The following is a 19,922-nucleotide window of genomic DNA, read 5'->3' on the forward strand; positions in this document are numbered from 1 at the left end:
CCACATGACTCAAAACAAAAACTTGTCCTTTCCTGTTCCCCATCCACAAATACTGGAAAGAATCTCCAGTAAAATGTCATTTGATCTTTATTCATTCAACAAACACTAAATAAGCACTTGTTATGTGCTTACTATGTAGCATGGGCGGGAGGCCTGGGAAATAATCTATTAGGTCCCTCGCTGTTTTGGCTGCTGTTCTCAAACGGACCCACCATGCTTTCTAGCAAGGACCTGTAGACAGTTTGAGGGTCTCCTGTTCTCAGGTCCCTCAGATTCCCCCCTGCTTCCTTTTGCATCCTTCTGCACAGTTGCCGATATTACGTGGGTCTTGAAGCATCCAGGGCTCATTCCCACTTGCTCATACTTTGGGGTCCATGGGAGATATCTGGACACCCTAAGTTTGTTGCAGATGTTGCACGTGGATTTGGGGCTTTTCTCCTAGTTGTCTTTCTTTTTTTATAGGAGATATTCAAAAAGTACACTGCCGCTACCATCTTCTATTTTTTTTTAAATGAATATCGTATATTTTTATTTTATTTATTTATTTATTTTTAATTTTTGGCTGCATTGGGTCTTCAGTGCTGCGCGCGGGCTTTCTCTAGTTGTGGCGAGCGGGGGCTACTCTTTGTTGCAGTGCGCGGGCTTCTCATTGCGGTGGCTTCTCGTGGAGCACGGGCTCTAGGCACACAGGCTTCAGTACGTGTGGCACATGGGCTCAGTAGTTGTGGCTCGCGGGCTGTAGAGCGCAGGCTCAGTAGTTGTGGCACACGGGCTTAGTTGCTCTGCAGCATGTGGGATCTTCCTGGACCAGGGCTCGAACCCGTATCCCCTGCATTGGCAGGCGGATTCTTAACCACTGAGCCACCAGGGAAGCCCCTACCATCTTCTTAAAACGCTGTCGGAACAGAGCCAGTCCCAGACTCTCCAAGGCAACGGTCATCCCTAGGAAAGAATGACTCAACCTTCTCACTTCTGCAAATCTTCATTTCCTAAGGGTGACCACATCACAGAGGGCCCTCAGCTCTAGCCTGCACCAGAGCATTTTAGGGGTTGGCAGAATGCTGATGTGCAGAATTCTAGGGAATAAGATCTGATGACTTGGTTCTCAAGTGAAGCCTCCTTGGGAGACACAGGGAAGGAAAGCAATCCCCTAGGACACCTCCCACTGAGAGGACAAAGATTACTGGTAGGAAGTTGGAGTCCTGCTAATAAAGATACCCATCACAGCCTTCAGGGCAGACACCTCACAGCAGTGCTAAGTGTTCTCAGAAGGTTCGCTAAGTCAGGGAGTGAAGGTCCGCTGAGTCGGGGAGTCTGGAGTGGTGAGCCCACGTGGGTGGTCTTCCTTGGCCAGCTCCTTCAGGGGTCTGCAGCCCTGTGTTGTTCTCAGTATGATCTCCAGACCACCTGCCTCAGAGGCAGGGAGGGAAGAAGGTCTGATTTCTATGTCTGTGTCTCTTCCAAAGCTGAAAATCATGGGAAACTAATGGATGTGCCTCTCAGCTGTTGAGAAGGACACCCATAAGGGCAACCAGGAGCACCCCAGTCCGCCATAATACACATGCCCCACACACAGGGTTGACCCAATTTCAGACTTCAGTTTTCATTGCAAAGCTGCCCGTGGGGGCCAGGCTCCCACTCTGCCCTGACTTGCCCTTCCCCTCCCTCTCTTCCGCTCCACCCGCCACCTGGGTAAGAGGAGGTTGAAGAATTGGGTCAGGCCAGCGTGGGCGTATTCCCCCAGGAGGAAAGCGAGCAGCCTTCCGCTGCCACCACCCCGCAGGCCTAGCTGACTTCGCTTCGCTCGAGAGGGTTGGTGGAGGCAGTGAGGCTCTCGGCGGGGCCAGGTTCGGGAGAGGCGGGGGCACCCCTCACCGTCTGGGCCAGGGTGCCCCCGCGGCGGCTGCTGGACGCCTCGGAGCCGGTGCCCTCCAACAGCTTGGCGACGAAGGCCGTGCCAGCCGAGCGCTGCAGGCCGCCGGCAGCGCATGCGTACAGCACGGGGTTCACGCTGCTGCTCAGGAAGGCCAGCCTTCTGAGCGCTTGCGGGTCAGGTGCAGCCGCTGACTCTCAGGCCGGGACCCCAATGTCTTGCCCGCCAGCGCTCGGACCCCCTCGGCCAGGTTCACCACGTGGTAGGGCAGCCAGAAGGCAGCGAAGACCAGGATGATAAAGGCCAGCAGGCGGCCGGTGCAGCGGCTGCGGCGGAAGCGCCGAACACGCAGCCGGCGCCGGATGTCGGAGTAGCTGGCCACCACGGCCAGGAAGGGCAGCAGGAAGCCGGTGACCACCTCGAAGAACAGATGGAAAGCCCTAAGTGCTTCGCTGGGGTACTTCGGGAAGCAGACCAGGCTCCTGTTGTCCGGACCCAACGTCACTTTGCGGTACAAGTTGACGGGTGTGGCCAGCAGGACAGACACCACCCAGATGCCTGCTAGCGCCCGCCAGGCAACTGTCTTGGTGCGAGTTTCTGAGACACAGAGGGGAGGGCCACCACCAGCGAGCGGTCCAGGCTCATGGCCGTGATAAGCAGGACGCTGGCATACATGCTGACTCCGCAGACATAGTGGAACAGGCGGCAGCCAGCCAGTCCAAAAGTCCAGGGGCCTTGGGCCGTGTGGTAGAGGAAAAAGGGGGCAGTGAGCAATATGGCCAAGTCGGCCAGGGCCAAGTGTAGCACCAGCAGGGCAGTGACAGAGCGCTTCCGCATCTCTACCAGGATGCTCCACGCCACAAAGCTGTTGCCGGGCAGCCCCACAGCCAGTGCTACTGACAGTACGATGATAACCAGCAGAGAGATGAACGTGACACCTGGTGACGAGGGTGCTTCAGGAGATGTAGTGTTCGTGGCCATTGCAAGGACCTGGAGAGCGAGGGCGGACACGCACATGAGGGAAGGGACAAGGGTTTCCTGACACCCTGGACACACCTAGCCTGCGTATTCTACTCTGTCTCCAAGGTCAGCAGCAGCAGATGCACCTCCGCAGTATACTGCCCTCATCACTGCCAACTGACCTGTCTTAAGGGGATCTGGCTGAGTAGAAAGACTTAATTTCCTAACTGGGCCACAGGGCCCCTTCCTGCCCACAGACCCAATTGCAAAATATATAGCAACAGCAGAAGCAGTATTTCCAGACCCTTCAGCCTCCTTCCCTCAGGAGACCCTGAAACCCAGAACCAAAGTGGGGACTTTCCTTACCAATGCCGCACCCCTCAAAAGGCTAGCTCCTTTTCCCCCCGCCAGGCACTCAGCCCTTCAGTCCCACTGACTTCTTCCAACCACCTACCCACTCGCCCCAGAGATTCCCGGGGCCCATCAAGAATAACAGGGATGGGAAGGATTTCGTGGATAGGAGACAAGACTAAGTCCTCCCAAGTCATTTTACCACTGGTCAGGCTTTCTTTGGAAATTCCTTTGGACCTCGTCTTATGGCTTCACCCCCCCCCCACTCCCCTACTCCCAGGAAACTTACTTAAGGCTTTGCCGAGCACTGGTTGGAAGCTGGTGTCAATCCCAGGGTGAGAACAGAGTGGTGTAGCCTATCCCCAGGTCTGTCCCAGTGCCAGGGGCCTGGCCTGGGGTCCAGGTTCTATCAGCTAAGTCAGCCAGAGAGGAAGTACCACAGAGCAGGGGAGGGAGAAGACACATCTTCCTGAGGGTGGGGTGAGAACTCCTACCCCCTCCCTTCACTAGATGAGGTGGAATTTTCCTCATGTTCCGGAAGAGCCCAGCTGGGAGGACGACTCCTCAGGGGTGGGGCGAGAAGAGAAGAGCCCCGGAAGGGGCAGTGAGAGAGGAAAGAGGGGTGAGGGGGTGAGTAGGCTGGGGTGTGGCCTCAGATGCAGGTCTAGACTGAAGCATTGAACAGAGTCATAAACTGCGTCATACAGGAGAAGGAGGGAAGGAAGCCAGAGAGGGGAAATGGACTCAGATTGAGAGGTCAGAACGTTGGATACCTTTATATTTTCTGTGAGCGATGTCGATTTTTCGATTAATAGGAAGTATAGGTTGACGCTGTGGCTAGGTTCTGGGTTTGGGTCAGGTGACGTCAAAGAGGACGGCATTGTGTGTTTGGCTTGAATTCAAGCCATGACCAGGATTTGGGGGAGAGGACCCTCTTCCAGCACCCCATTCCTCCGCTCGGTTAAAAGAACTAGTTCCATTCTAGGTCAATCTCCAATCTCTTTGGGAGAAGCCAAAGTCCAAATGGTCTCTCTAGTATCACACAGAATGACAATTTCTTCCCCTTCCCGAACCACTTGCCTTGTGTTTGCCCATGTGGCTACCCTGCCACATGAATTTGGACCCAGGATCTGGGCACTGGGCAAGGAAGTCAGCACCACCTCTTTCCTACCTTCCCACAGCTGACTGTTCTGTCCCACCTTAGACACACAGAGAAAGCAGAGGTGAGCACAGGGGAGCAGGCATGAGGGAGTGAGGGCAGCGATGCCTTATGCCTGCCCTGCCAAGGGGGGAAACCAGGAGGCTGGAAAGGGAAACAGCCCCCAGAAGGGTCACTCTTCCGGCTCCCTGGAAGGAGGACAGTCTCGTCTTCTTGAACTCTCCTGCGAAGCTAAGAACCAAAAAGTCTTATCTTCCATCTGACCATGAGCCTTTCTGCTTCCCTTCCAACTCTGCCTCTTCTCAGGAAAGATGCACAGTGTAATGGTGGTCATTGAGGTCCCTTATCCTCTGTAGTGCCCCTACCTTTCCTGCTGTGGGAAAAGCCAGAGCAGAGTTGACCCAGCAGTTATCAGGCAGAGGACACGGCGAAAAGAAATGGGCTGAAACCGCAGCAAGAACTGAAGAGAGAGTTGAGGAAGGGCTTTCTGACCACAGAGGGTGTGTGAGAAGGGGAGTGTGTAACAGAAGTTGGGGAGCCTCTGCCCCGGTGCGCAAGGACAGGAAGAAGCCCATGAAGTTGGTGTTTGGGGATAGAAGCTTCCGGCTCAGAGCTCCAGGGTCAACCAGAGGTCCCTTCTGACAGGAACTGGGATGTCTTTGCCCCCTCTCCCAAACTGCTCCCCACCTCCGTTTCTCTCAATGGCCTGTCTTCCTCTGCCCTAGACTAGACACTCTAGGCATACTCTCCGTCCCCCAGGTCCGGAGCTCCATCCCAACCCTGATGTGACCCTGAGAACTGGATTTCCTTTGCTGTCTCTCTTGGCCTCTGCCTGGGTGGTGTGAACAGTCACTAAAGCAGAACCAGGGTGATGGTTAGGGTGACCTCTCAGGTAAGTTTGCCAGAGACTGAGGGGGCTGGGACAAGAGACTCAGTGCTAAAACTGAGAAAGTCTTGGGCAAACGGGGATGGGTTGGTCACCATGGTGACCACACGTGTGTGCACACGGACATCCCTTAAAAAGGACCCCATCCTACATCCCCAAACTCAAAAGTGTCAGGAGCCAGAAAAATTTTGAGACCTAGAGATAGAAAGATTCCAAAAGATGGGGGCTGAGAAGTACTGGGGGAGATGAGGAAGAGCTAGCAGTCTTGGGGGGAGTCAAGACTTGGCAGAGAGGAAAAAGAGAGAGAGGAGAAGTGGTACCTCCCTGAAAAATTCCTCCTGTCTTCCAGATATCCACACCACTCCCCATACCCCTCAACCCCAGCCCCCAGAGGGTCCCTGCGTGAGTGAACGCCTGTTCCCGGGCTCCTTTTTGAGTCAGGTGACCTTTGCAGGGAGAGTTAGATTCAAAGAAGGTACGTCTCAGATTCCCACGGCCCCTCCCCCACTGTACCAACCACAAGACAGACAAGAAAACTTTCCTTTCAAACCCCACAGATTGACTTTCCCCTTCCACAGCCAGTTTCCTCTCCACTCGGCTCTAACAGACCCCAAAGAATGGATCCCATCACCACCCCTCATCCAAGCACTCATACCTTTCCTTCCTCTTTCTCTCTTTATTTCCAGAGCGGTTCTATGGGTTGGCTAGGGGGAACCAGGCCACCTGGGCTGGGGAGGACAGGTCATGATGCCACCGAAGGCTGGCATTGCCCAGCCTTGGCCCGACCCAGCAGGCAACTAGGTGACTTCGGTATCACTCAGGTATGATGAACCACTGGAGGGAGCATGCTTAAGCCATCGTGTAATTGTTGCCAAAATCTTGGCTCCCTGTCCACCAATGCCGAATAGAAATACGGGGACAAAGTCTGGAGGAAATAGAAAAGAGTGGCTTTATTCCTTTGGCCAGGCAAGAGGGAAACACAGCAGGCTAGCACCTCAAGAACTGTGCCCCCCCTCTCCTGGGGGATTACAGAGGGTCTTATAGGTAGAACTTGCAGTCCAGGTAAGTGATAAGGATCAAAGTGGTGAAGGTTTTGCATTCTTCTTCTTCTTGCAATATTTTAAAACGGCCACAGCTAGCAAAAGGCAACCGGGTCTGGTGTCCCTGAAGTTATTGTCCCGTGACCTTTTTTTTTTTTTTTTTTTTGTGGTACGCGGGCCTCTCACCGCTGCGGCCTCTCCCGTTGCAGAGCAGCACAGGCTCCGGACGCACAGGCTCAGCGGCCATGGCTCACGGGCCCAGCCGCTCCGCGGCATGTGGGATCCTCCCAGACCGGGGCACGAACCCGTGTCCCCTGCATCAGCAGGCAGACTCTCAACCACTGCGCCACCAGGGAAGCCCCGGTGACCTTCTTTTAATGCTGCGAGAGAGTGTAGGGGGAGAAGAATGCCAGGTGCAGAGTATAATTCCTATGGAATCAGAGAGTAATTAGCTTTGTGAAGGACAAGTCTAGCTACAAGTGTTTGTTAGTAGTAACAGCTAAAGAGTAACCAAGATTGCTTAACTCTTTCAGGCCTGTTTATGCTGTTTCCCCAGCCTGTTCATTGTTTGCTTATTTTCCTTGCTTATCAGAAAAGTCTCATTTCTATTTTTGCTGAAACATAATGACCACCCAGTGTATTTCACAATAGCTATCGGCAACAAGTAAGCAGCTCTGGCACCTGGGCACATGCCAACCTGCAAGTACATGATACTCCTTAACACTGACCATCACCACTCAAAGTCCCTCAGTTTGAGGAACCTGGGCCTGCCCCAGATGTATGATAATTCTGCCCAGACAGGTCAAAACTATGGTCAGAGAAGGATCCCCAAACTGTCCACAGTGGTTCCCTGAGTTCTGGGAGGCGATGTAAGGGGATAGGGGAGAGCAGGCCCGGTTGTAGGGTTTGACGTCAAGGGTCTCATCCCTGACTGTCCCTCTCCGCCCCGCCCCCAGGGTCTCCATTGCCACGGCCCTGCCCCAGCACTTTGAGCCGAGTGCTAGCTCGGAGCTCCATGGCCCCCACCCTAGACTGGACGCCCCATCGGGCCTCTCCGGAGCCCTCGAAGAGCCGCGTGAGGAAGCGGGGACCCGCCCGGGGCAGTAGATCCCCGGCGGTGAAGAGGTAGAGCAGCGGGTTGACGCTGGAGCTGAAGAAGGCCAGAGCCGTGGTTCCGGCTCGCGCCGCCTGGCCCGCCCCGCCCAGGCTCGCCAAGGCTCCTTCGGGCGGAGCCAGCGCGGCGAGCGCCTGCAGTACGTTGACAGCGTGGTAGGGGGCCCAGAGCAAGCCAAAGGCCAGCACGATGGCGACCACCAGCCGGCCCACCCGCGCCCCGTGCCGCCTGGCGCCCCAGCGGGTGCCCCGCAGCCGCACCAGCGTCACGCCGTAGCAGCCGAGCACCAGCCCGAAGGGCAGCACGAAGGCGGTCAGGGTCTCCAGGCTCAGGTGGGCGGCGGCGTGGGCGGGCGACGGGTGGCACAGCTGGCACACGCGGTCCGCCCAGAGGTGGCGGTACACGGCGGCCGGGCTGGCGAGCACCAGGGCGGCCAGCCAGACGGCCAGCAGCAGGCGGCGGGCCAGGGCCGGGCTGCGCAGCTGGGGCGCCAGGAAGGGGCGGGTGATGGCGAGGCAGCGCTGCAGGCTGAGCAGGCCGGTGAGCAGCACGCTGGCGTACATGCTGAGCGCGCACACGTAGTACACGGCCTTGCAGCCCGCCTGGCCCAGCGGCCAGGCCTGCCGGGTCAGGAAGGTCACGAAGAGCGGCGTGAGCAGCAGCACCGAGCCGTCGGCCAGCGCCAGGTGCAGCACGAGCGTCGCCGCCAGCGGTCGCCCCCTTGCGGGCCGCCAGCCCGCCAAGCTCCACACCACGAAGCCGTTGCCAGGCAGCCCCAGCAGCGCCGCCAGCAGCAGGAAGGCTGTGCCTGTGACCCGCGAGGTCTTCCAGCTCAGCAGCGTCTCGTTTCCCGGGGGACCGTAGCAAACCGACATCCCTAGGCGCCTACGGGAGGCTGGAAAGAGCCATGGAGCGCTTTCAGGTGGGGCAAAAGCCCATGTTACGCCTGATGCCGGTGAGAAGGGACTGTGCCTCCCTCACTCCTCTGCAGCCTGCCTCTCTTCTGTCTGGGAGCTTCTGTCTCTTCCTCCAGGACCCCAGACCCAGCTCAAACACTACTTCCTGGAACCCAAATCCCCTGCTCTGGGTCAGCCGACCTCCCCAGTCCTGACTCCCAGGCTGTCACTGCCTCCACCTTCCACCCTCCTAACCTGGCCTCTCCTTCTTCGTCCAGCCCCGTTGCCTATACCTCAGGGCAAAAGTGAGTGGAAGGGAGTATGGTCTCATGGGCAGATCTACTTACCCAGCTGGGAGCGAGCAGGGTTGGGGGCCCTCCAGGGGCCTGGGGAAGCCCAAAGGCAAAGGGGCAGTGGGCCAGGTGCCTAATCCTGTCCTGTGCCTGTCAGGTTGTCAGAGGGTGAGGCGAAAACAGGGAGGGACAAGGTGGGGCTCCTCTCGGGCCTTTCCTGGGGCCCCTCCCTCACTCTGCTGCTTCCCATCACTAACACGTCCAGGCGTGTGAGAGCCCGCCTCCCCAGGAAACAGGATAAGCTGAAGGGGTGCAGATAAGTTTCCCTGGTCGTGTGGGTGAGTAGGGACACTGCCAGATCCTGCCCCTGGGTCCTGCTTCTGCGCTCATCCCTCCCCACCCCCTGCCCCCCACCCTGTGGTCCCAATCCTCCCACCCTGCAGCTCTTATGCTGTCTGGCCGCTCTTGCCTGCACTCAGCAGAGAAGGCGACCCAACTCCTCATTCCCCCAGCTGCTCTACCTTTGCCTGTTTTCAGACTCCTGACTCTGAGACTCAGACTCCTGAGCCCCCTTTTTCCTCAGCTTCCTACCTACCCCTCTCACCTCTTGCCTTGGACCCTGCCCCAGTCATTCTGCCCTCACACCTCTCAGTGGGCTGTCAATGGCAGCTTTCAGTGTAAAGCATAGGTTAAGTTCCAGGCAGAATGGGAGATGCATGGAGGTGTGAGGGCTTATAGCCTGGTTGAGGAGTCCTAACTGACAACCATGAAGAGGCCACACTGCCAGGCTGCACCAGGATACGACGCAAGGAAAAAGGAAAGGGCGCAGTGTAGAGACTTACTTCTCTAGGTCGTGAGGTTGGGCAAAGCTTGGAAAGGAAGAAATTTGGTAGATTGATGAAATTTAGGGAAAGGGAAAAAAGGCTTCTGCCCAGTCAACAGCCAGAAGGGGGTTCCTTGGGAGCCAGGACACCAGTCTTGTCTCAGTTTGGGTTCCCTCCAGAGCAGAGCCTGAGTCGAGGACATGGGTAATCTGGTATTTGCGGAGACAGGTCGGGAAGCAGGAGTGAGAGAGCAGGGGAAGAGAGGGAAGAGGAAAACCAGTAAGAGTGTATTATTGAATTCCAATATTCAGTGGGCATCAGGAACCTCTGAGTGCACAAAATAACTTCCAGAAAGAGAGAAGATGGGCGTTTATGGCCAGCTCACATTCCCCATTGTTTGAGGGTTGTCCTAGAGGCATTAATGCCCTTATACACACTTGCAGCCTGTACTTGTCAGGGGGCTGAGTGGGCTGCTACAGCTTCAGATAAGACTCCTGGGCAAGAAATCAAGGAGACTTATGCTCATGTGAGGGATTCACTGACAGTGAGAGTCTGAGCTTCCTCACAACTGTTCATCACAACTGCAGCTGAAATCAGAGATGGGGCACGGGGCACCGAATGCTAAAGTCCTGATGTCATCAAAGGACCCATCCCCTCTTCCGCCTTCCACATCTCCATGCCTATAAAGTGGCCAGTGGAGAAAGGTGAGAGAATGACTAATCCAGTGCAGCTGAAGCAGGCAGTTCTTCTGAAGAGAAGTGTTGAGCCAGCCCCTCCCCTAGCCCACAGAGGGAAGAGCATGAAAGAGGAAGGCCAGGGTCCCAGACAGGATCCTGGTGATTCTGGATCCATGGATCAGGACCCATCCTCCCCTCGCACCCCACCCAGGCACACTGCCTGGAGGTGTTCTATTTTCTCCAAGCCCTGCCCATCCTCAGCACGGCCTCCCTGTTCCTAAAGCTGCAGTTCATGGCGTTTTCAGTAGGTGGCAGCACATACAGAGCAAATCACATAACCAGCTTCACACAGATTGGGAGCCAGGAGAAATTGGCCCTAGAAATTACCTCGATATAAAGAAACACACCGGATATCACATTCCATCCAATTACATAGTTCCCATGTACCCTCACATCACACGCTGCCACCAGAGACACACACACAAACTTCCATGGCTTTTGCTGGACATATCTGGGCCTCCATCCTTCCTCCACCACCCCACTTGGCCCTTCCCCTCCTCCCTCCCCTTGGACTTTGCCCTTCTCACTGGCGGCAGGGGGGCCAGAGTCCGGGCTTGACTCATACCCCACCTCGCCGGGGCTGAGATCCCAGCTCCGTAACAGAAAACACCACCACTTCAGCTCCAACCCCGCCGAGAACCACCGAGCCCAGACCTCCCGGGAGAGGCAACTCTCCTGCTCCTTCCCTCCACCATGGAGTACCTCTCTGCCCTGGACCCCAGCGGCCTGCTCAGGTGATTTCTAACCCTTCTCTCCACTCTCCAGCTCTGGGGATATAGGCAGGGTGACAAAGCTGCTTTCAGACCCTAGAAAACTTTCGAATTTGTACCCCTTCCCCTCCCTGCCCCTTTTCACAGTGGGCTTGTCCAGCTCCTGAACCGCCACCCCCCCTCACCCCCCCACCGCGCCCAGTCCGTGGTCTCTCCCTCTCTCCCCGAGCTACTTTAATCCGCACACCCAGATCCCTCCCTCCCAACTTCCCTAAAGCTCCAGCTACCCCACGCCCGTCACCCCCGCTGCACTCACCAAACCCCTCACTCCTTGACCTTTCTTCCCACCTACCAGGTCAGTAACCAGTATGAGCTCCGATTTGGGCCGTAAGGTCTGGACCTCGGCTCCACCACCCCCGCGACCTTTCCGCGTCTGTGATCACAAGCGGGCCACTCGGAAAGGCCTTACAGCTGCCACCCGCCGGGAACTGCTACACAAGGTGTGTGGGCCACGTCCCTGGGTTCCAAGAGCAGGGGCAGCCAAGGGGCTAGGGAAGAGTGTGAGCTTGGAATAATGAGCAGGAAGGGCCGCAGCTACATGGCTGCCCCTCCCTCTGAGGGCTAAAAGCAGGGGGGTGAGCCCAGTGGCTTCTGCTGCATTTGAGTCAGTTCACTTTTTTTTTTTCCAAGGAGTGGGCTTTTCTTTGGGGGCGGGAAAGGAGTAGACAGGGGTGGAGGGATAGATTTCAGAACTCAGTATGGAACGGCAATTTGTATGACAGATCAAATTCAAATCCTGATTCTGCCGCTTCCTAGTGTCAAAACTTGGGAAGTTACTCAGCCTATCAAAACCTCAGTTTCGGGCTTCCCTGGTGGCGCAGTGGTTGAGAGTCCGCCTGCCGATGCAGGGGACATGGGTTCGTGCCCCGGTCTGGGAAGATCCCACATGCCGCGGAGCGGCTGGGCCCGTGAGCCATGGCCGCTGAGCCTGTGCCTCCAGAGCCTGTGCTCCACAACGGGAGAGGCCACAACAGTGAGAGGCCCGCGTACCGCAAAAAAAACAAAAACAAAAAAAACCCCTCAGTTTCTTCATCTGTAAAAAGGGTACAATAATACAACTACCTCCTAGGGCTGCTGAAAGGAGTAAAAGAGAATAATGTATGTAAAGTGCTACATAGATACTTGACACTAGTGAAGACTCAAAAGGTTAAAAGTCATTATTACTGAAAATAGTTCCGAAGAACTGTGAGGGTCGGGGAGAGTGAGGTGGGACACTGGAGATAAGACCCGTCGTGATAGGCCCCATCAGCATAATGCCTATACCCATTCAAGAGAAACTGGCGAGCTTTTCAATTCCTAACCAGTAGGCATGGCTTGGAGGGAAGCTGAGAGAGATGACAGTGACATGGTAGGAGCAAAGCAGGAACAAATAGGAAAAGGACAGCCCCTAGTGAGGGTCCCCCAACAACTAAAGAACACCGTGAGCTAGAGCCATTAGAAGGGATGGCAAAGCACCAGGAAGGAGAGTTGGGATATCAGTCAGCATCTAGGGTCAACCATTGGGTGCTGGGCAGCTGGACAGGGAAGGGGCATGGGATAAGCTCTGCCCCTTCCCTCCTACTTCTTGCCACTGGGCAGGCACAGAAGACTCTGACACTGAGTGGAGTGCTAACACTGGTGCTGGAGGAGGATGGGACCACAGTGGAGAGCGAGGACTTCTTCCAGCTGTTGGAGGATGACACATGCCTGATGGTGCTGGAGTTGGGACAGAGCTGGAGCCCCAGCAGGGTGAGAGGCCCACACTGGGGCTGCTTAGGCCACTGATCCTTTCTGTCTCTCCCAAGCCTCTTCTGCTACCTAACCCTGATCTTGGGGGCAGAAGCGACGGGAGAGGTGAGGAGTTGTCGAGGACTCCTTATAGTGGACCAAGAGTCCAGGCAAGGGTGGGTCTGTCCCAGTGCTGACAGGGATTAGTGGTGAGTGTCAGTATGTGAGGGTCCATTGCACCGATGTGGGGGGGCCCCTACAGAGTGGGGTGCTGTCGTATGGCCTGGGCCGGGAGAAGCCCAAGCACAGCAAGGACATCGCCCGCATCACCTTCGACGTATACAAGCAAAACCCTCGAGACCTCTTTGGCAGCCTGAACATCAAAGCCACGTTCTACGGGCTCTACTCCATGAGCTGTGACATTCAAGGACTCGGCCCAAAGAAAATACTCAGGTCAGAGACCAACATGTCACACTTCCCCACCCCTACGGCTGCACTCCCCTACCCTGTTAGCTCTCCCCTGTGGAAAACCCCCAGACCCCACCCCGTGACTTCCTCTTGTCTCTGCCCTTCAGGGAGCTCCTCCGATGGGCCTCCACACTGCTGCAAGGCCTGGGCCACATGCTGCTGGGAATTTCCTCCACCCTTCGTCATGCAGTGGAAGGGACTGAGCGGTGGCAGCGGCAGGGTCGCCTCCAACCCTACTGAGAAGGGGCTCTGAGCTTCTGCCCCTAGACTCATTCCAAGAGACAGACTGTAAGGACTGTGACAGCATCAAGTTTGGGGCCTACACACAGTGCAGGCTCACTAACCCGCCTGTTTTCCCCAGTCTTCTGATCCCATAGTGACAGGCCCATCAGCCTAACGCCTTCCACCCCAGCCTATACCCATTGCTGAAGAATACTATCCATTCCTAGCCATCTTTGCAGCCTCCCACTTACCCTGAAAGGCCACAGCCTGTCCACAGGCATCTGGATCCCACCCTGATTGCTGCTACATCTAGAGGTCCTTACCACTCCCCTCCTGTCCCTAAGCTCCCCAGTGCCCTGAAGAAAGCCCTCTCTAACTTTACCTTGAGATCTCTATTTCTTTGTACCCTTCCCCCACAAAATAACAAAGGTGTTTCCAGTAAAAATATAAAAATGTTTATCAATAAGACTTTTGACTCCAGTTTAAACTAGGAACAGGACAGGATAGATACTCCGTTTCCCCGTGCCCCATGAACACCCAGTCCCAGATCCAAAGGCCTTAGTCTTCAAGTATTGAGTTCAAGGCCCGCCTCCGCTTGGCCACCGCCCCCTGCTGCTGTTCCCAAGCCTCTCGCCGCTTCAGAAAGGTAGTCAGGGCCACGTTTCGAGCTACATGGTGGCCAAAAGGGTCCTTTATCAGCTCCTGGTTCCGCGCCCCTGCAAAGGGAACCATTCGTGTTCAGTATCACCATGCAGTCACCCACCCATCCTTGAAGAGACTCTACTTGGGGTGAAAGTCCCTCCATTTTTTTGGAACCCTGGGTCTGCCTCAGGATAGAGTTAACACCTCACTGTCCAAAGAAGAGAAGTCAGGAGGAGGGGTGGGAGCACAGGGCTGCACAGTCCGCAGAGGGGCAGGGGAGAACAGACTGCCAAGAACCCGTGGCCAAGACCACCCTTTGGAACTGAAGTCTCTGCTTAATTTAGGTCCATTCCCAGCCACCCAGCTCTTTAGAGTGAGGAAAGGGGACACTTGGAAAGGTCAAAGATCGGTGCTGGTACTCACCCAGCTCAGCAGCAATTTCCTTCCGGGCCCCCAGGGCTGCCCCACTCCAGATGGCATCAAGCACACGGCTGCCGTGGCGACTACAGGCCAGAGCCACATACTGTCCCTGCATTGAGACAAGCAAGGTAGGGCCCTCTAGGGCAGTCCACAGAAGTGTGTTGGGTTGGGGTGGGCATGAGGGCTGAAGTTCAGAGGCTGAGTTGAAGCAGTCTAGGAACTACACATCCTCTCTGTGACTCCGAAGCAGAGTCCTGGGGGAAGCTCACATTCTCTAAATGGAGGATGGCAGAGGAATCAAAGCAGAAGCCAGAAATCTAACCTTTAGGGTCTTCAGCACCCGGCGGCACTGCTTGCGTGTCACGGAGGGGCTGGTCAGGACAGCATCAAGCACATGGGAACCAGCAGGGCTTTGGGCCAGAGTCAGAAGCTGTGGTCCTGTCAAGGCACCCAAACTTCGAAGTATAATACCAGGACTGGAGAAGTGCAGCAAATGCTGGAGCAGCAGAGACCCAAGGACTGTCACTTCCCCCAGGTCCCTGGCAGTGGCCATTTCTACCTGGAAGGACAGAGACAGGGAATTAGGAGGCAGCCACCAAACTGCCGCCTTCACTTGGATGAAGCCAGAGATCTCACCACCCTCACCTCAGTGGTGAGGGGCTTCCTAAGCCCTGGGAGGCCTGGTACCCAGTTAGTCACAGGTTTGGCCTCTCCCCTACCTCACCTGGTGCTCTGCGGGCACTGCCCCCTCCTCCTCTGCCAGTCCATAGTACACCTCATAAGTCATCAAAGTGGCAAAGAGAGGCACACAGGCCACTTGCCGGGAAGAGGGCTCTGCACAGTGGAACGCCTAGAAAGGAAGACAAAACATGAAACTGAGAACTAACCTCAAGCAATTCATCCCTAACCTCGACTTCCCAGACAGGGGAAAGCATTCAGGACAGATGAGAATGCCTAACTCCACAAGAACATAAGCTGCATGCGGACAGGATCTCATCTGCCTTGCTGTATCCATAGCCTCCATATATGTAACGGGCTGAATAAATATTTATTCCTTAAAACTTCTCTCTCTGCCCTGGGAGACTATTTTCATTCCAGGGCCATGAGATGGTTTTGGCTTCATTTCCCCCTGTATCTGTGAACTCCCTGGGCACTAGACCTCTTGGGTCCACAGATACAACGACTGAAGATTAGCTAAGTCCTAGCAGGTAGAATTTGAACTGAGGGCATAAATGGGTTGCGGGTAACCACCACTCACCTCCAACAACAGCTGTAGGACCTGGGCTTGGTGGATCCCAACTCTGTGGCAGGCCCCGACCAGGGCAATGACTACCCCTGAGTGACCCTGAGCCAGCACAGCTTCCAGGGCAGGGCTTAGCTCCTCAAACACGGGGGACAGCTGAGGGGAGACATGGGTTAAAGAATCTGGCATTCTGGTAACAGTGGGCTGAGTTATTGAGAGAAATCTTCCTGCCAAAAACAACTAAAAATGCTAGATAAAACATAAAAGCATTGCCAATAACAGGACTTTGGTTCGGATGGATAAGGAAGGTCCAGAACAAAGGGGCAGTCTTAGAGGTGCGGCCTCCCATGGGGAGGGGATTGTAAATGGCCATACTCTCAGGATAAGGGAGGACTAGAATTAAACCTCCCCTTCTACCCCAGATCTCAACCCATGAGATCCCAGGGAAACATGCCTTGGCACTAAGCAGCAAAGGAAATGAGAAGCTAGGACAGCAGCTCCAGTGCTCATATGGATTTGTAGCCAAGTACCCAGAGACTGCGCGAGCCACGGAAGCTCAGGCTGAGAACTTGAATTACGCCGGTCTCCTGCTGGCACTGGCACCTGAGAGAAGCCAAAGCAAATCCTTTCTGGGAAGAAGGCACCTTTACCCTAAGCTCTGGGAAGCCTCCAGGAATAACTTCTCAAGGGGAACGGCCAGTACACTGTTGAAAATACAGACGCAGGCATACAATAAAGCAAGTCCCAATGAACAAGAACTAAAAGGAACGGACTCAGCCAAGTTCCTGACTCACCAGCTCAGGAGTGGTGATAGCATCCAGGAAACGCTGCAAAGGGAAGTTAGCAATAGGATGTGCAGCCAGGGTCTGCAGCTGTCCTTGGAAGTGATCCTCAAAGAGGCTCTGGAGCCTTGGGGGCTCCAACACCAGCAGCACCTGCTCCAGGAGTCTGGAGCTCGTCTGATCGCGCAGAAATAGCAGTAGGGGACTGGGGACAAGGAGAGGGTGATCAGGTAGTCTTCACTTCACTTCATCCAAAATAACCACATCTTACCATGGTGATCATTTTGAAGTGTACTGAAATAGCAAATCATCACGTTGTGTGACAGGAACTAACACAGTGTTGTACGCAAATTATACTTCAAAAACAAACAAACTTATAGGAAAAGAGGTCAGATTTGTGTTTACCAGAGGCAGGGGCCCTGGGGGTAGGGGGAACTGGCGGAAAGCGATCAAAGGTACAAATGTCCAGTTATAAGATAAATACTAAGGATGTAATGTATAACATGATAAATATAACTAACACTAGTGTATGTTTTACATGGAAGTTGTTAAGAGTTCCCATCACAAGGAATAAAAAATTTTTTCCTATTTCTTTAATTTTGTATGTAAACGAGATGATGGATGTTCACTAAACTTATTGTGGTAATTGTTTTGTGAGGTAAGTCAGTCAAATCACGCTGCACACCTTAAACTTACACAGTGCTATATGTCAATTATATCTCAATAAAACTGGACAAAAAAATAACACAGCTATATACATATATATCTCATATATATACCTCATATGTATGTATCTCATATATATATTTCATATATATACATATGTACACATACACAGAATGAAAACCTTTGTCTTTTAAAACAAACAAACAAAATACCCATATCATGTCATTCATTTCACACAGCCCACCACCTCGGTCAATCCTGAGGCCCTGTCCATACCTGCCATCTGCTGAGGAATTGCGGCTACTCAAGTAGCCCATCACAGCATTGCAGAGGTGGGCACAAAGCTGGGGCAGCTTGCGGTGTAAGATCTGTAAGGCTATTTGAAGGCAGAAGCTGGAGATCTTGTCAGTGATAAACACTGTGGGGGAGGGCAGAAATAATAAAAGCGGCTTTCCCAAAAGCCAGACAACCTATAAAACCTCAGATCTCAGGCAACAAGATTCAAGGGACTGTGGACACAAATGGTCTACACAGGGCCTTTACAACATCAAACCAGTTAAGATTTGAAAACAAGAGAGATAAGACTGATCAAAATAAGAGCCTTGTTTGATGATCATCACCTCCAAAAAAGATCCTAGATTTCCTCTTATTTCCCTCCTTACCAGCAATGTCCTTCAGAAAGCAGGAGCTCAGGTTCTGAAGACAATTCAAGAAGGTTTCAGGGACCTTGAAATCGGTTGCCTTACATTCCCGAGATGGGGCCCTTTGTGCTTCTGAAGGAAGATCAAGAACGTATGCAGTGGTGAGATCACGAACTGCCATCCAGGAGGAAGAATAATTCCATAGTTGAACAAGGATTTGGCTTGGAGATGCGGAACACGTACAACTCAGTCGGTACAACTGAATGTCTCGTCTCGTCTGGATGACTGAACTGAGACTACATTTCCGTTTTAATTTCTCTAAGAAACTTCAACCAGCTCCCCCAGGGTCCATAGGAGATAGTCCAAACTCCTCAGTCAGGAGTTCAAGGTGTTCCAAAATCAGGCCTCACCTAAACTCACTATCTTATTTCCCAGTGTTTTTCAAAATGTAGGTCTGCTGCCTATGAGTGTATTACGAAATCAATCTAGTGGGTCTCAACCACCTTTTATTTTTTTTGGCCGCGCTGTGTGGCCTGCGGGATCTTATTTCCCCAACCAGGGATCGAACCCACGCCCCCTGAAGTGAAAGCACAGATTCTTAATCACTGGACCGCCAGGGAAGTCCTAAGCATTTCTTTAATGTAACACACAAAATAAAATGAAAAAGGAGGGAACTCCCTGGCAGTCCAGTGGTTAGGGCTCCAAGCTTCCACTGCACAGGGCACAGGTTTGATGACTGGTCGAGGAACCACAAGCCGCGTGTGGCTCAGCAAAAAAAAAAAAAAAAGGGGGGGGGAAGAAAATATCAGAGTGGGTTGCATGTAGTAAGGGTATTGTTTTCTGACCTTTTGCTTGAATCCAGTATGTGTATATATACACATATGTATGTCGAGACATGTTTAAAAAACTTTTCCATACTGTGAGTTCTGGTTAAAAAAAAAGTTTGAAACACAATGCTCAAGTGAATCATCTCTTCCACTTGCCCCCATTCTTCTAACAGCTGTTCCCTAAACACACCTATGCATCCTTACCTCTGGGCCTCTACGCACACTAATCTTTGGCCTGATATCCCTGACCTCATTTCTCTGCTAATTCTTTATGATCATGAAGAAATCCTCTGCTTATTCTCTCCTTCTGAACTTCCTAAACTCTCCTTCCCTCTGGGTCTATATCCCTTTCTTGTAATACTTACCAGGTAACTGGGAGCCACGGTGCCTGGCTCTCTCAGACTCCAGAAGAGTCCCTCCCAATACCTGCAGCAAAGTTCTGACCACGAAGCTGCCATGTGTGTCTCCACAGTAGAAAAGAAAATCATCACACACCTCAGCGGCTAGTCCCAGGCCCAGCTCCTCCAGGGTCTCCAAAGGACCATCCTTCCCATCCTCCTCCTCCTCCTCCTCCTCTGCAGGGTTCCCTAGCAATCGAGGCAGCTGCAGCAAAGCACTTTGCAATACATGGACCCCACATCGATGACAGGCCACAAAGCGCAAGTTGGGCCGCAGAGCAGCCCATACTCGACACAGCGGTTTCAGGGGACTGAACCCCAACAGTTCCTGCAGCATCTCACTACCAGCCCTGTTTGTGGCCAAGGCTAGGGCCTGAGCCTCCACTTCTTTCAAAACATTGTGCACCATCAGCTCTGGAAAAACAAGAAAAGAAATATATTAAAGAGAATGAGAGGAGGCTAAGGTTATGTTCCATCACTTAACCAAGGGGTGGGGAGGGAGGAAGGGGATACAGGAGATGAAACTAAGTCCTCACACCCTGGGGACCCACGAAAATGTCCTTACCGGTCCTGGATTTTATGCCCAACTAAGTGCCTCCCTTGATCCCACCCCAAAGTTGCTCCCTACCTCGTTCTTCTCCCGTCTCGGGGACCTCTTTCAGCGCGGATAGCGCCCGGCGGAAATACCCCAAAGCTTCTGGGCTCAGGTGAGGGTGCGCATCCGGAGCCGGCTCTGAGCGCCCATCCGGAGGCGGGCAGGGTTGTCGCTGGCGGCCTGGTGGGGGGCGCCCCGAGCCCTTGGCTCCGCGCCCTCTTTTGCCACCAGCTGGGAACCGGCGCCCCGCCTGGTGGGGGGAGCGCGGAACCAACCCCATGAGTGCTTCGGCACCTCTCCGCCAGCAAAGGCTTCCTTAGCCGCAGGGGGAACCTCAAGCACTCGCGTACGGGCCGGGGCCTGGCAGAGTTTAGGCACGCCCGCGCGCTCAGGGCGCAGCGTTACACG

The 19,922-nt window shown here is 54.1% G+C and overlaps 4 protein-coding genes across 6 annotated transcripts; 1 reads left to right on the plus strand and 3 right to left on the minus strand.

Moving 5' to 3' along the window:
* Nucleotides 1-89: 89 nt before the first annotated feature.
* Nucleotides 90-3,648, minus strand: LTB4R (leukotriene B4 receptor). The gene is given in 4 exon segments (XM_067746786.1): nucleotides 90-2,045; nucleotides 2,048-2,467; nucleotides 2,470-2,863; nucleotides 3,474-3,648. Coding segments are annotated over 3 exon segments (1,065 nt in total). The 5' UTR covers nucleotides 2,855-2,863; nucleotides 3,474-3,648; the 3' UTR covers nucleotides 90-1,785.
* Nucleotides 3,649-6,160: 2,512 nt separating this feature from the next.
* LTB4R2 (leukotriene B4 receptor 2) lies at nucleotides 6,161-8,258 on the minus strand. Its single transcript, XM_067739246.1, has one exon. It carries the CDS (start codon nucleotides 8,256-8,258, stop codon nucleotides 7,191-7,193), a length of 1,068 nt encoding a protein of 355 aa, XP_067595347.1. The 3' UTR covers nucleotides 6,161-7,190.
* CIDEB (cell death inducing DFFA like effector b) lies at nucleotides 8,167-13,768 on the plus strand. Of its 2 annotated transcripts, none has more exons than XM_067739287.1 (5): nucleotides 8,167-8,305; nucleotides 11,199-11,343; nucleotides 12,482-12,631; nucleotides 12,873-13,063; nucleotides 13,186-13,768. In XM_067739287.1, the coding sequence occupies exons 2-5, from the start codon at nucleotides 11,212-11,214 to the stop codon at nucleotides 13,316-13,318; spliced, it is 606 nt and encodes a 201-aa protein (XP_067595388.1). In that variant the 5' UTR covers nucleotides 8,167-8,305; nucleotides 11,199-11,211; the 3' UTR covers nucleotides 13,319-13,768. The 2 variants fall into 2 exon arrangements, with proteins under 2 accessions (XP_067595388.1, XP_067595377.1); XM_067739276.1 differs by having other exon boundaries at nucleotides 8,273-10,867.
* NOP9 (NOP9 nucleolar protein) lies at nucleotides 13,740-19,899 on the minus strand. 2 transcript variants are annotated; one of them, XM_067739231.1, is made up of 10 exons: nucleotides 19,548-19,899; nucleotides 18,887-19,333; nucleotides 17,716-17,868; nucleotides 17,330-17,471; nucleotides 16,400-16,592; nucleotides 15,621-15,761; nucleotides 15,087-15,212; nucleotides 14,685-14,921; nucleotides 14,366-14,471; nucleotides 13,740-14,016 (listed from the first exon to the last, which is right to left on the minus strand). In XM_067739231.1, the coding sequence occupies exons 1-10, from the start codon at nucleotides 19,792-19,794 to the stop codon at nucleotides 13,859-13,861; spliced, it is 1,950 nt and encodes a 649-aa protein (XP_067595332.1). In that variant the 5' UTR covers nucleotides 19,795-19,899; the 3' UTR covers nucleotides 13,740-13,858. The 2 variants fall into 2 exon arrangements, with proteins under 2 accessions (XP_067595332.1, XP_067595340.1); XM_067739239.1 differs by having other exon boundaries at nucleotides 17,716-17,826; nucleotides 19,548-19,897.
* Nucleotides 19,900-19,922: the final 23 nt, after the last annotated feature.

This window comes from Pseudorca crassidens, chromosome 1 (assembly GCF_039906515.1).
Source record: "Pseudorca crassidens isolate mPseCra1 chromosome 1, mPseCra1.hap1, whole genome shotgun sequence".
Lineage (NCBI taxonomy): Eukaryota > Metazoa > Chordata > Mammalia > Artiodactyla > Delphinidae > Pseudorca > Pseudorca crassidens.

Excerpts from the sequence above, each read along its gene's own strand:
- LTB4R2 (XM_067739246.1), bottom strand. The coding sequence starts at position 8,258 with ATGTCGGTTTGCTACGGTCCCCCGGGAAACGAGACGCTGCTGAGCTGG.
- NOP9 (XM_067739231.1), bottom strand. The coding sequence starts at position 19,794 with ATGGGGTTGGTTCCGCGCTCCCCCCACCAGGCGGGGCGCCGGTTCCCA. Across the intron at positions 17,869-18,886 it reads CCGTGGCTCCCAGTTACCTG|TTCGTGATCTCACCACTGCA; the intron begins GTAAGTATTACA and ends CCTGGATGGCAG. Across the intron at positions 16,593-17,329 it reads AATTCCTCAGCAGATGGCAG|TCCCCTACTGCTATTTCTGC; the intron begins GTATGGACAGGG and ends CCTTGTCCCCAG.
- CIDEB (XM_067739276.1), top strand. The coding sequence starts at position 10,827 with ATGGAGTACCTCTCTGCCCTGGACCCCAGCGGCCTGCTCAG. Across the intron at positions 10,868-11,198 it reads GACCCCAGCGGCCTGCTCAG|GTCAGTAACCAGTATGAGCT; the intron begins GTGATTTCTAAC and ends CCCACCTACCAG. Across the intron at positions 11,344-12,481 it reads GCCGGGAACTGCTACACAAG|GCACAGAAGACTCTGACACT; the intron begins GTGTGTGGGCCA and ends GCCACTGGGCAG.